The sequence below is a fragment of the Pseudophryne corroboree genome, chromosome 3 (genome assembly GCF_028390025.1).
Source record: "Pseudophryne corroboree isolate aPseCor3 chromosome 3, aPseCor3.hap2, whole genome shotgun sequence".
NCBI classification, from domain to species: domain Eukaryota; kingdom Metazoa; phylum Chordata; class Amphibia; order Anura; family Myobatrachidae; genus Pseudophryne; species Pseudophryne corroboree.
The window spans coordinates 243,540,688-243,556,332 of NC_086446.1; the positions used below are offsets into that span (position 1 = coordinate 243,540,688).

Sequence of the window (15,645 nt, forward strand, 5' to 3'; positions counted from 1 at the left end):
TATTGTAGTTAGTAAAAAAAAAAATTATTTTAAAAAATTATTAAATAATACTTGTGGCTCCTAAATAGACAAACCAAGTAGATAATCCCTTCAAATATAAATAGATATGCTATTAGCAATAAAAAAACACCAAAAAATACATGTTTTTTAAAAAAATTATTAGATCACGACAGAAAAATGAGGCGGAATGAAATTGGCGAAATGACTGTCGAAAAGCACTGTTGTCGAATCGACATTCTTCAATTGAATATACTTTTGTCGAAAAGCCGCATTTTAACATTGCAGACATGTCGAATTGAAAAAATGTCGAATTGCCAAAAGTCGAAAAATTAAAGGGCAGGTTTTTTGTCAAAGTACTGTATTGCATTGTCAAATCAAATTTGACAGGTTTTTGTGTCGAAAATGACCCGTTTTTCGACATTTTCAGCAGTTCGACCGCAATTGCATATACCCCAAAGTGTCAAGGAGAGAGAGTTTCAGGGAGAGAGAGGGACAGTGTTAGTTACTAATTAATAGTATTTTTAGACTTTTTGTATGGGACAGTTGTATTTTGTAGGTAATTGTGCTATTTTATTTTCACCCAGAAATGACAACTGACGAGCACCACCAATTCTGGTCAGGGTTCATCGATCTTTAACATGAGAATGAGTGCCTGTGGCGTGTCAGAAGCCCGGACTATGCCAACATTACAAAGAGAAATTGAGCATATCAACAGCTTATCCAGTACAGTATAGAGGCAGAAACTCTGTTGCCGATGTGCCTTGGGTGAAGAAGAAAATAGCAAATTTCAGAACAGTCTTTGTAAAGGAACACAAGAAGGTGCAGGAATCGCAGCGATCCGGAGTCGGGACAGATGACGTCTATAAGCCGCCACTGTGGTACTATGACGAATTGAAGTTCATTTTGGAGCAAGAGCTGCTGGTAAGGTCACGGGACGCTCTGGATCCAGAGTCTCCAGTTCTTGTAGAAGAGGAGGCCCAGGAGAGTCTGGATCTGGTAAGTACACACACATTTGTTTGGTATGGCACCCACAAATTTTTACATATACCTCATTTTTGTTTTTCTTATACTGCAGGAACTTACCCTGGAGCTGGAGGAGGAGCCTGACACAGACCAAGAGGCAGAAGTGGTGGAGCCGGTGGCAACCCCACAGCCGCATCCAGCAGGAACAAGGCGCACAGCGAGGAGGACCACTTCTGCCCCCTATAGCCCCCCTACCCCCCTCTGGCTCCCAGCAGTTTTTCCAACGCGCCGAGGAGGTGCTGCATAGGCCCCCGGACGTGGATCAACAATTCTGCAATTATATTGCAGCGGAGATGAGGTTGATGACGGAGAATCAAAAGATGATCCATAAACGGTTAGTCTATGAGGCTAACTCATGCGCCAGACGCCAAACACTGGTGCCAGCTGACCATTGGCATCTCCCAAATTTGCCCGCTCTGACCTTCCCATACCATCCTCCCATAGAGCATGCGCCGGTAAACCCTCCTCCGCAAATGTCTTTTTTTCCGTCAGGAGCCACACAGCCCAGCCTCTCCCTCCAATCTAGCACTTCGTCCAGTGGCATGTACTCGGACATGCTGAGTACACAGTCCTCTGTGCTGGGCGACCAACACTATTTTAATTTATGATTAGTTTTTTGTACCCGGTTTTTTAGTTTTGTTGGAAAAATTTGCTGGTGACCTTATCCTACGCTCTTTCTCCAAGTGAACTTTATTGAGGTCATTAGTACTGCAGCGTTGGTTTTGTGACCTCGCTGGCCTGGACTACTGATCGTTGTGATCACTGCACTTCTTGTATTCCTTCAAGACTGTTTGGAAATTTGCTGTTGTTCTTCGCCCAGCATTGCAAGTGGGTGGGTATGGCGTACCCTTAACGGGCCGCAGCTCCCTCCCTCCGCTGCTGCGGGGGGAGAAGAGAGCAGCGTGCGCCTCTCCTGCCCCTCAGTGTCTACCTTCAACTCAGTGCCGGCCTGTGAACCAATCAGAGCTCGCGGACCGACAGCCAAGGCTCCTGATTGGCTGCCGGACCGCAAGCTTTGATTGGCTCACGGATCGGCGCTGAATTGAAGGTAGACACCGTGACCCACACCGGAGACTGAGGGGCAGGAGAGGCGCACGCTGCGCTCTCCTCTCCTCACACACAGGAACAGAACAGGAGCAGTGGTGAGCAGCAGGGGAAGGAGTGGGGGGGGGGGGGCATGTGTACCTGGCACTGGGGGCATATCTGGCACTGGGGGAATATCTGGCACTAGGGGGACATGTGTATCTGGCACTGGAGGCACATCTGGCACTGCGGGGACATGTGTATCTGGTACTGGGGGCATATCTGGCATGGGGGGACATGTGTATCTGGCACTGGGGGGACATGTGTATTTGGCACTGGGGGCATATCTGGCACTGGGGGATGTGTATCTGGCACTGGGGGGACATGTGTGTGTATCTGGCACTAGGGGCATAACTGGCACTGGGGGGACATGTGTATATGGCACTGGGGGCATAACTGGCACTGGGGGGACATGTGTATATGGCACTGGGGGCATATCTGCCACTCGGGGGACATGTGTATCTGGCACTGGGGGCATTTCTGTATCTGGCACTGGGGGCATATCTGGCACTTTGGGGGCATTTGTGTATCTGGCACTGGGGACAATGTATATCTGACACAGTGGAGGCATTTGTGTATCTGGCACTGTGAGGCAATATATATCTGGCACTGGGGGCATTTGTGTATCTGGCACTGTGGGGCAATGTATATCTGGCACTGTGGGGCAATGTATATCTGGCACTGTGGGGCAACGTGTATCTGGCACTATTGGGGTCACGTGTATATGCCCTCATTTTCATTGGCCACGCCGCATGTGGCATTTTGACACACCCATCTTTTTGGTGCGCATGCCTTAGGCGCGCGCACACAGTATCTATAAGACATATGCCCGATTCCTGTTCTATTGCCATAGTCCCTGTAAAAAGGCACTCGTTCTCACGGTACAATGTATGAATCCTGATCAGAATTGGCATTGTATTTTACATATTTATTTTTTATTTTATTTTTTACAAAGGTTTCTGAAAAAAATAAAAATTGGAAGGCGTGTTCTTTTTTTAATGTAATGTGGGTTATATTGTGTTATTGTCAGTGTTTGCAAAAAACGTCCTATAGTGTTTTTAGGTGGGGGATGGTGGATTTAGGTGGGGGGGGATTGATGGGTGCTGAGTGTTCCTGGCCTAGATGTAATAGGGTGCGATTTTGTAAGGGTCTTTTTTTTAGGTAATGTTTTTCAGTTTTTGGGTCATGTTTTATTACTTAGTCAGAAGCATGCACAGATCAGTAAGATCCGTACATGTTTCTGTGTGAAAATGTTAGTGTTAAAAGTAAAAAAAAAAAAAAGATGTGCAGGTCCCTCCCCAAATGCATAACCAGCCCCAGGCTCTTTGAGTGGGTCCTGGTTGCAAAAATATGGGGGGAAGGAAATTGCCTGGGGTTCCCCTGTATTTAAGCAACTAGCACTGGGATGTGAGCAGATAGACATGGAAATATTTAAGACTAGTTACTTAGAGCAACAATCTTTACTAGAAAGGAAATTAAAGCTAAAGAATTCAGGGTAAGATAGGTTGATTTTCTCTTCTATAAAGAAAATGCATGTAAAGTTATTCAAACAGAAAAAAGCAACTATGGAGGCACCTGATGATGTATTTATTGGAGACTGCTGGGATATGATATATTATGCTTCCTCTAATGGGCTCTACATACTTGGCGATGTTTCCGATTTGGACGATGTTCGATTTCAATGATTAGCGACCATCGTCCAAATTGGCTTTCTATGCTAAACGAGGGAAAGCCAACGATGAATGACCGAGGGGATGCGCATCGTTCATCATTGGTGCCTATACACTGAGCAATATGAATGATTTATCGTTCATATCGCCTACACACATTGGCAAGTGTGTAGGGCTTATAAGAAAATTAAAATAAACCCTCTGCATCTAGGATCAAAATATATTACTTACACACATCTGAACAAGAACAGAGAAGTTGGAATGGCCACTTACAACTGACAATAGCTAAACCAACACAGAAGCTGTTATGACTTTCAAATGGAGAAATGGTTTCAATGATCCTTTGATAGAAGGAAGATCGAATGTGTCCTTAGAAGAAGCTGTGTACGATATTCAGGGTTGTATGCACTGCAATCCATCTACACCTTCCTATCCTACCCTATCTATATTAGCCAGACTATTTAGTTTGTAAGCTCCTTGGAGCAGGTCCCTCTTCCCTCATGTTCTCTTCTTTTGCACTTCAATTACAGCTCTCTCCTACTCAGTGACTGCCTGTACCTGCATTTCTTCCGCTCATGACTGGTCATTTCTTCCAATGGCTGCCCGCCACCAGTAGTATGCTGGTTACTCTGCTTCCTGCCATCTCAGCTGTATTGTGTACTGAGAACTGTGGTGCTGATTGTTACCTGTGCTCTGTTTTAGTTTTCTGTGATGTTAAATTCTGTATACCCTGTATTATTCTAATGTATGTACAGCGATGCAAAACATTTGCGACACCTTATAAATAATTTCATACCCTCCAACAATTTAAGGGCCCGATACCAGTGGCGTGCAGTGAGGTCAGTGGCTGGTGAGGCACTACAGCCATAATGTCCGCCGAATCCAGCCGATGACCCCTACCACCGCCGAGCCAATGCCCGCTGCCACCGCCAATGGCTTACAAACTCAGCCACCATCAACTGACCCAGCCCTCCGCCACTAATTTGCATCTCAGTCCGATGCCGCCAATGCCCGCTGCCTGCCTGCTCATCATACTTGTGATATATTGTAAATTTTTATAGGAAAAATATTAAAAATTAGTGTTTGGGACTGGGAAGGGAGTGGGAGGAGGACATGAATGCAATTTTGTTGTCCAGGGCTTCCATTAACTTAATGGAAAAGGGTCTGAGTGGGTTAAAAAAAAAATTAAAAAAATGTGTGAGGTCCCCCCTCCTAAGTATAACCAGCCTTGGTCTCTTTGAGCCGGTCCTGGTTGTTTAAATACTGGGGGGAAAAATTGGACAGGGGTTCCCCATATTTAGACAACCAGCACCGGGTTCTTAGTCCGGTCCTGGTTCCAAAAATACGGTGACAAAAGATGTAGGGGTCCCCCATATTTTTAAAACCAGCACCGGGTTCCACTAGCCAGGGAGATAATGCCACAGCCGGGAGACACTTTTATATTGGTCTCTGTGGCTGAGGCATTACCCCCCAACTAGTCACCCCTGGCTGGGGTTCCCTGGAGGAGTGGAAACCCCTTAAATCAAGGGGTCCCCCCCTCCAGGCACCCAAGGGCCAAGGGTGAAGCCCGAGGCTGTCCCCAGCACCCCTGGGCGGTGGGTGCCGGCAAGATAGCCATAAGTGTGTAAAAAAAGAATATTGTTTTTTGTTGTGGAACTACAAGGGCCAGCAAGCCTCCCCCGCTTGCTGGTACTTGGAGAACCTCAAGTACCAGCATGTGGGGAAAATAACAGGCCCGCTGGTACCTGTAGTTCTACAACAAAAAAATCCAAATAAAAACAACACACACACCGTGAAAGTAAAATTTATTAAAACACACTCACACATAATTACCTACATCCCACGCCGATCACATCCACTTGTCCAGTAGAATCCAATAGGGGTAGGGTACCTGTTCAAATGGGAGAGATTACTTACCTACATCCCACGCCGATGATGTCCAACCTGCAAAAATTAAGATTCTCTCTCTCTCTCTATACAGGGAGGGGGAGGGGGAGGGGGAGGGGGAGGGGGAGAGGGAGAGGGAGAGGGAGAGGGAGAGGGAGAGGGAGAGGGAGAGGGAGAGGGAGAGGGAGAGAAAAAAAATAAATAAAATAAAGAAAAAAAAACACACACTAACTTACCTATTGTGCTGCAGCTGCTGCCGCCGGGCCGAATGGGAGGGGAGAGAGCTGCTGGCTGGGACGGGAGGGGAGAGTGCAGAGTGCTGCTACCTGGGTTGGGAGGGAAGATGGCTGCTGGCTGCGACCGGAGGACGGAGGAGGAAGGACAGAGGAGAGCCAAACTCACTCCTGCTTCAGCCCCGCCGCCACTTCCGCCTCCAACGCCGCTTGTGGGTGATTGGACAGCGGATCCAGCACTGGATCCGCTGTCCAATCACAGGTGCCTCGCTGACATAGGGCTGATGTCCCTGTCAGCGAGGCACTTGTTTCAGTACCGCATTCCCCGTCATTTTTAAATGGGCTTTTACAGCCCAGTGCTTGGCCCCGCCCCCGCTCTGTCCCGTTATCATTATCTCTGGTAGGCACTAACACATTTAAATAGCTAAAAATATTAAAATTAAATACAGCAGATACTTATTTAAACAGAAAAAAATTCTCTAATGGCGCTGCAATATGGAGCTGCAACAAAAAGTACAAAATAGGTCACCACCTATATAAACTGAATAGAAAAAAAAGGTACAATCTCACTTTGCGCTCCAATGTCCCAGAAATCCAGATTTGTCCCCGTGGACAGATGATACTCAGATAAATATGAAATAAAAAACAAGAAAACACAGCATAGTGTAATACTGCGATTGAAGTAAGTTCATTCCTTGCTGTGTAAAACGAAGAATAGTGGTGTTCAGAGCCGGCCCTAACCAATATGATGCCTTAGGCAAAATTTTGGCTGGTGCCCCATAGCACCACCGCTGGTTCCGCCTCTGACCTTGCACCTCTTTCCCAGCACCATCACCCCTCACCCATAGCAGTCCTTATTTTGGGGTTTGTACCCCCTATATTTTAAATAGGAACAGTTCGCACATTTGGCACACAGGCCAAAAAGGAGTGTGTTTTTGCTGGCAAGGGGCATGGCCACACAATAGTAACCCCAATTCCAATTACGCCACACAGTACTGCAACTTTATTCACATTTGATCATGCAATAGTGTCCATAATTCATATTACATTTCACAGTAGTATCACTTTACCTTATAAACGTTACTCCTCACAGTAGAGCCCCTTATTCACATTACATCACACTGAATTGCTCCTTATTCCCATTACACCACACCCTATTGCTCTTTATTCATATTAGACGACACAGTAGTGCCCTTTCTATACGCAAGGCCACATAGTAGAACACCTTATACACATAATGCCACAGAGTAATGCCCCTTACACATATGAGACACATTATTAATGTCCTTATAAACATAATGCACCTTACACATTATGACAACCTTTATTAATGCCCTTTTACACATAATGTCCCTTACACATATGCTGCACATTATTAATGCTCTTATACACATAATGACATGCATAGTGCCCCCTACACATTTGCTGCACATTATTAGTGCCCCCATACACATAATGACACACATACAGTAGTACCCTGTTACACATGTTGCACATTATTAATGCATTTTTACAAGACACAGATAATGCTCCTCACACATATTCCGAACACTACTGCACAACCAACCCACACGCACACAGCACTCACACTGCCACTAACACTGTGACCTCTGCCTCTGCTTGGATACAGATGTGTCCTCATAAATCTTGCCTCAATGCTAACGTCGGGCACCTTTTATTTATGAAAATGCATCTTATTTGCATTGGTATGTGGCTAGGATGTACAAGCAGCTTCTGCTGATTAAAATTATATGCAGCATGGCTATATACTGTGTGAGACTGTGGCTGCATGTGCATATGAAATGCTACACACACAATATAGGCATTGTCCATATCATTTTAATCAGCAGAAGCTGCTGATGCCCCTAAGCATATCAAATGCCCTAGGCAATTGCCTAGTTTGCTTATGCCTATGGCCGGCTCTGGTGGTGTTGGTATAGTCCCGATAGATATCCAAGAATCCACCTTCTTTTAAAGGAACCCGAAATGGTGTTCAAGAACTGTAATAGTGAATCCTTACATGTATGCTTACTTGTGTAAGACGTGTTCAAAGCACATAAAGGTTTCTTTAGCGATCTTTAAACGCTTCTCATACGTATAGAGATGAAACGATGTCCCTCATGCCGAGTGAAGAGCCAAAGATAAACTCCAATTAGGACAAAGACACTCTTTTATTTGTAGAGTATAATATAATGGGTAAACAAATTACCAACATTGCTTTCCCTATATGGTATGGCTATCAGCTGACAACAATAGACCCGGGTATCTTATTGTTATATATTTCCCTCTATGGATCAGCTGGATTGTGACCCGCCAAACACACTGTGTCGAAGCGTTTCGACGCTATGCAGCGTCTTTTTCAAGATTCACAGTGTGAAATCACCCTGGTGTGCAGCGTGCCTTGTCTGGTCAGCTGAAAATTTCTGGGACATTGAAACGCAAAGTTAGATTGTACCTTTTTTTTCTATACAGAAGATACTTATGACACAGAATATGTGTCATAAGTATCTTTTTATTATTTTAATAATTTATCACAGGGGAGGCACTGCCTCCCCTGCCTCTCCTGACTGCACGTCCCTGTCCCATCCACTAGGACGATAATGCCCGATTTCATCTGATTTCGGGCATTCGGCCCGATATATCGGATGAAGTCGGGCATTTCGGAGGTGTTTCCGATCTGATGCGCGTTCCCGTGAGCATCGGATCCTCCAGATTGAATGTGCTGCACTAACGATCATGTCCGACCCCGCAGGCATGGGTGGAATCGCCCAAGATACATCGTATGCAAAAGGACAGCATCCGATGTATCTTGGGCGAACCTGCCCCCCGGGAGGCTGCCGGGGGAGATTGCCTGCGACATATCAGACGGACATGTCGCGTATGTGTATGGGACCCTTTACACATAAAAATTGGTACAAATTTGAAAAGAGGCGTGGCCACGGGTAAAGGTATAGCCACGCCCCTTTTCTTATACTTTCAGTGGAAGTTTGGAGAGCCCAAATCGGTACAGACTATAAAAAAAAGGTACTATACCTGCCAAAGAGGTACAGTTGCAAATTGTAATAATAATAATAATAATCAATCCATCATCATCATTTAGGAGATGGTTTTGGTTAAGGAGACAGATTTTACAACTGATGCCCGTCTACATACACTGGTCATACATCCATCATGAATACTGTATTTGTGATTCAGTATGAGCCCGCTTTGACATGGCACTGTGAATGCTTACTGTACATTGCTACAGTATGTGGCAGCACTCTTTAAAACACCACTTTGTCACGTGTATCCTCGCGAAGCTTTACTGCATATCTGGACATTTTATACACAATGTCTCAGGACAAGACTTTAGGCCAGGTGCAGTAACACAGCAATGTTTTAGATCGTCATTAGCAGTAAGTAGCCTCCGTGTAAGTAGCAGCAGCAGCAGCACTTGTCTGACACCCATTTGTTACTGTTGCCATGGCAGCCGTCTGACGTGACGTCCCAACGTCACGCGGCGCTCCTCTCCAGGTGTCCAGGTTGGCGGGTTTGTCTGGGCGTGTCCCCGTTAGGGGCGGGGTCTCCTCAGTCCGCTCAGTGGGTGCGAGGGGCGGCTGCTGTTGCTGCTGCTGATATCGGCGCGTTACCTGCGCGCTCCGACGTGGTACAGGTGCACGCGCGGGGCCTGTGCGAGGCCGCGGCCGAGGGACAGGAGGAGGCGGGGCGGTGACGCAGGCGGCGGCGGTCCCGGGCTCCTCCGTGTCATAGGCAGCAGCAGTCTCCAAGCGAAAGGTGGACGGCAGCGAAGGTGTCGGTGAGAGGGAGACCTCAGCGGCCATGATGAACCGGAGTCACCGGGCGGCGGGAAGTAGCGGCAGCAGGTCGCTGGATATGGTGGAGGTTAAAAGCAAGGTCTGTATCTTTCCGATCATTGCCCGTGTGAGGCACCTGCCAGAGGGGAGGGTGCATGTAGCTAGAGGGCACCCGCTGGAGAAGAGGGTGTTATGGGGTGGGCGTCTGCTGGAGAGGGTGTGTGGGGGCATCCACTAGCCCGTGTCAGGGGGGTCAGGCACCTGTCACACACTGACACAAAGTTTTACAGCGATCTATGTGTAGATGTGTTTTCTTATTATGGTAGATCCCCGGTTAGGGGCACCTGCTGGGGAGAATTGTCCTGTGGGGTGTAAGAAGACCCTAGGACTAGGAATCTCTTGGCGTTATTATCCTAAGTATACTAGTCTCCTGTATATGTATTTCTTACATATTTGTGTAATCCGTGGATTACTGCACCCTCTCTGCTATACAGCATTAGAGACACCCAATGAAGTGTGTGTAAGGCATCTGCTGCAACAGACAGGTGTGACAGTTTCCTTCATCCATGATATATAGGGTGTCATTCTGAGGTGGATGCTACTGTGTCCGCAATAGCGCCTGCTGTCGGAATGGCAGGGGCGATAATATGCAAGTGCTAATGTCAGCCTTCCGACTTTTGTCACCAGCATGCGACAGAAAGTTCAAGTGCTGAGTGGCCCACGTTTACAGTGGTTCACCACTCCAACACTGCGCACACCATTGACACCTGTGTCTGCGCATGGGCTGCTCAGTGTGCCTTCTGAGGTTTGTCTAAACATAGCCTCTGTGACTTTGGATCTGCGTTTGGAAATTCAGCTGCATTCACTGACCCTCATGAGAGTCTATTTTTTTTGCAAACACTTCAGAAACGTTCATGGTTGTGAGCCGCCCATGCGCCGTAGGGGTTTTCTGGAGTTTTTGCATATGCGCAGTAGCAAAAATTGCTCAACTGCGCAATCATGGGCATTGCATCCACCTATAAATCAGGACCATATTCCTAGTTCTATGTGTTTATTTATTAACAGTTTCTTATATAGCGCAGCGTATTCTGTTGCGCTTTACAATTAGTGCAATAGTAATAGAACAAACTGGGTAAAAACAGACAGAGACATAGGTAGGAGGGCCCTGCTCGCAAGCTTACGATATACATCGGCTGGGATCCACATCCCAGGTGAATTTGCCTTGTTTTAGAACAATTTAATATGTTAAACTATTCTTTATTTCTCTAATTCAGCACATTGTACTTTTCGGTATGTGGTTATTTATATAAGAATGTCCTGGTCATTCTATCTGTATCCATTTAAATATCCTTTCTCGTATAGTAAAAGTATTTTTTCCTTTAGTACCACATCACCCAACACTTTTTCTCTCCATCTGCCTCCCCGAGCACATTTTGATAACCGTCATTGTAGACGTGCAGAAACCTAGGTGCAGCGTTTATGCTGCTTAACACAATGTCGCAGCCTTAAGAAAAAAGTGGTCTATGGGCTACACCAATAGTAAGTAGGCTGCTGTAAATATATCCTTCTAATAATTAGAATCTAATTACATGATGGTAATTGGTCAAAGAGATGGATCTGCAGCATTGTTGTCTTTCTGATTTGAGACTTGTTTTGCAGCTCTTTGTCAATATACTATTTTGAGACCATTGTGCACCTCTAGCTTACTATCATTATTCAAACAAAAAACACTTCTATTAATGTACCTTCATGTTTCTCTACACTTGCCTGTGTAAATGAAAGGATGCTTAGGTGTACTGTTAACATAAATAAATCCTATTTACAAGCAGTATGTGTTTGCCCATATTACATAAGCCCTTAGATTTAGGTGTGTGTATTTTAGTCTAATTGTGAAAGCTAAATTTAGAATTGAGCAAACCTGTAATAAGAGACCAGAGTGTTGGCTTACTTTTTAAAGATATGGTTGGAGACTCCCCTTTTCTCCACGGAGTACAGAACACTATTTTACAGTGTTTTCCTTTGAACTTGTACATTGAAATGCATACAGGCTTTTAGTATTTACCATTTCTTCTCTTCACAATTGTGGTCTGAGGGGTCAGTTGAGGGGACTCTTTTGACCTCCTTGCTTTCACTTCCAGTGAATGGAGCAGGTACAATTCAGAAAGTGCTGCTTCCTGTACCAGGAAGTATGTGCAGGGTCTTTGGAACCTATAGATTCTATTTCAATGTAATTCTCGCCTTCCTCTGGTGTATACACTGGTTATGGGTTAGTTTTGTTAATTATGTATCCTACTCGTACCTGTTACATGTTTGAACGTTTTTTCTCGTCATACACTATAGATTTGGCAACATTTTGTGTAAGGTTTCTGTTTTATTTAATGTTCCCTGATACTGTTTATACTGCCTGCTATTCTTACTCCCTCTAGATGGGATTTCTGAATTCTTATCAAAGCTATTGTTAATGTAGATTACAACAATGTTTTCATATGGGACGATACCATTCATGATTGCGCATTACCTTGTGTTAAATCATAGCTCTCGCATATCTTGCCAAGCTAATAAAGGAGTGTTTTGTGCAGGAATGTGGCAGAAGAGGGCAGTGCCAGGTAATCTGCCCTCCATTGTTTCTGCAGACTTTATACATCCAATGCAGATCTTCCTGGTAACGTCACTACCTAAAGTAGTTTTAGAGCACTACAGGAATACTTGTGATGAAAGCAGCCTTGATTCGTGCATTGCACTTATAAGGCTTCCTTTCAAAAACTGCTGTGGACTGGCCTATTTCTGCAGGCGAGCACTGAAGCGCTGCACCTGCTATAAAGCTCAGCACTTCAGTGTTGCACTTATTAATTTCTGTCTTCTGCTAGTTATACACTTTTCTCTATCGTCCTAGTGGATGCTGGGGTTCCTGAAAGGACCATGGGGAATAGCGGCTCCGCAGGAGACAGGGCACAAAAAGTAAAGCTTTAGGATCAGGTGGTGTGCACTGGCTCCTCCCCCCAAGACCCTCCTCCAAGCCTTAGTTAGATTTTTGTGCCCGGCCGAGAAGGGTGCAATCTAGGTGGCTCTCCTAAAGAGCTGCTTAGAAAAGTTTAGCTTAGGTTTTTTATTTTACAGTGAGTCCTGCTGGCAACAGGATCACTGCAACGAGGGACTTAGGGGAGAAGAAGTGAACTCACCTGCGTGCAGGATGGATTGGCTTCTTGGCTACTGGACATTAGCTCCAGAGGGACGATCACAGGTACAGCCTGGATGGTCACCGGAGCCTCGCCGCCGGCCCCCTTGCAGATGCTGAAACGAGAAGAGGTCCAGAATCGGCGGCAGAAGACTCCTCAGTCTTCTTAAGGTAGCGCACAGCACTGCAGCTGTGCGCCATTTTCCTCTCAGCACACTTCACACGGCAGTCACTGAGGGTGCAGGGCGCTGGGAGGGGGGCGCCCTGGGAGGCAAATGAAAACCTTTTTTGGCTAAAAATACCTCACATATAGCCTCCGGGGGCTATATGGAGATATTTAACCCCTGCCAGAATCCGTTAAGAGCGGGAGACGAGGCCGCCGAAAAAGGGGCGGGGCCTATCTCCTCAGCACACAGCGCCATTTTCCCTCACAGAAAGGCTGGAGGGAAGGCTCCCAGGCTCTCCCCTGCACTGCACTACAGAAACAGGGTTAAAACAGAGAGGGGGGGCACTAATTTGGCATTAGAAATATATAAAAAAGATGCTATAAGGGAAAACACTTATATAAGGTTGTCCCTATATAATTATAGCGTTTTTGGTGTGTGCTGGCAAACTCTCCCTCTGTCTCTCCAAAGGGCTAGTAGGTCCTGTCCTCTATCAGAGCATTCCCTGTGTGTGTGCTGTGTGTCGGTACGTGTGTGTCGACATGTATGAGGACGATGTTGGTGAGGAGGCGGAGAAATTGCCTGTAATGGTGATGTCACTCTCTAGGGAGTCGACACCGGAATGGATGGCTTATTTAGGGAATTACGTGATAATGTCAACACGCGCCAAGGTCGGTTGACGACATGAGACGGCCGACAAACAAGACGTCTCAAAAACACCGTCAGGGGTTTTAAAACGCCCGTTTACTTTAGTCGGTCGACACAGACACAGACAGGGACACTGAATCCAGTGTTGACGGTAAATAAACAAACGTATTCCTTATTAGGGCCACACGTTAAGGGCAATGAAGGAGGTGTTACATATTTCTGATACTACAAGTACCACAAAAGAGGGTATTATGTGGGATGTGAAAAAACTACCGTAGTTTTTCCTGAATCAGATAAATTAAATGAAGTGTGTGATGATGCGTGGGTTCCCCCCGATAGAAAATATGGGCGGTATACCCTTTCCCGCCAGAAGTTAGGGCGCGTTGGGAAACACCCCTTAGGGTGGATAAGGCGCTCACACGCTTATCAGAACAAGTGGCGGTACCGTCTATAGATAGGGCCGTCCTCAAGGAGCCAGCTGACAGGAGGCTGGAAAAATATCATAAAAAGTATATACACACATACTGGTGTTATACTGCGACCAGCGATCGCCTCAGCCTGGATGTGCAGAGCTGGGGTGGCTTGGTCGGATTCCCTGACTAAAAATATTGATACCCTTGACAGGGACAGTATTTTATTGACTATAGAGCATTTAAAGGATGTATTTCTATATATGCGAGATGCACAGAGGGATATTTGCACTCTGGCATCAAGAGTAAGTGCGATGTCCATATCTGCCAGAAGATGTTTATGGACACGACAGTGGTCAGGTGATGCAGATTCCAAACGGCACAAAGGTGTATTGCCGTATAAAGGAAGAGGAGTTATTTGGGGTCGGTCCATCGGACCTGGTGGCCACGGCAACTGCTGGAAAATCCACCGTTTTTACCCTAAGTCACATCTCTGCAGAAAAAGACACCGTCTTTTCAGCTTCAGTCCTTTCGTCCCTATAAGAGTCATATCTGCCCAGGGATAGAGGAAAGGGAAGAAGACTGCAGCAGGCAGCCCATTCCCAGGAACAGAAGCGTTCCACCGCTTCTGACAAGCTCTCAGCATGACGCTGAGACCGTACAGGACCCCTGGATCCTACAAGTAGTATCCCAGGGGTACAGTTTGGAATGTCGAGACGTTTCCCCTGCGCAGGCTCCTGAAGTCTGCTTTACCAAGGTCTCCCTCCGACAAGGAGGCAGTATGGGAAAAAATTCACGAGCTGTATTCCCAGCAGGTGATAATTAAATTACCCCTCCTACAACAAGAAAAGGGGTATTATTCCACACTATATTGTGGTACTGAAGCCAGAAGGCTAGGTGAGACCTATTCTAAATCTAAAAAAATTTGAACACTTACAAAGGTTCAAATCAAGATGGAGTCACTCAGAGCAGTGATAACGAACCGGGAAGAAGGGGACTATCTGGTGTCCCGAGACATCAGGGATGCTTACCTCCATGTCCCAAATTTGCCCTTATCACTAAGGGTACCTCAGGTTCGTGGTACAGAACTGTCACTATCAGTTTCAGACGCTGCCGTTTGGATTGTCTACGGCACCCCGGGTCTTTACCAAGGTAATGGCCGAAATGATGGTTCTTCTTCGAAGAAAAGGCGTCTTAATTATCCCTTACTTGGACGATCTCCTGATAAGGGCAAAGTCCAGGGAACAGTTGGAGGTCGGAGTAGCACTATCTCGGATACTGTTACAACAGCAGGGGTGGATTCTAAATATTCCAAAATCGCAGCTGATCCCGACAACAAGTCTCCTGTGCTTAGGGATGATTCTGGACACAGTCCAGAAAAAGGTGTTTCTCCCGGAAGAGAAAGCCAGGGAGTTATCCGAGCTAGTCAGGAACCTCCTAAAATCAGTGCATCATTGCACAAGGGCCATGGTAAAAAAATGGTGACTTCCTTCGAAGCAATTCCAGTCGGCAGATTTCATGCAAGAACTTTTCAGTGGGATCTGCTGGACAAATGGTC

At 46.1% G+C, this 15,645-nt stretch overlaps 1 protein-coding gene across 1 annotated transcript in view; it reads left to right on the forward strand.

Moving 5' to 3' along the window:
• Positions 1-9,432: 9,432 nt before the first annotated feature.
• The window catches only part of PARD6B (par-6 family cell polarity regulator beta), a 61,634-nt gene continuing 55,421 nt past the window's right edge, over positions 9,433-15,645 (forward strand). Inside the window, exon 1 of the mRNA XM_063958954.1 lies at positions 9,433-9,790. Within this exon, the coding sequence (XP_063815024.1) occupies positions 9,716-9,790 (75 nt within the window). The 5' untranslated portion in view covers positions 9,433-9,715. The remainder of the gene's footprint in view (positions 9,791-15,645) is intronic.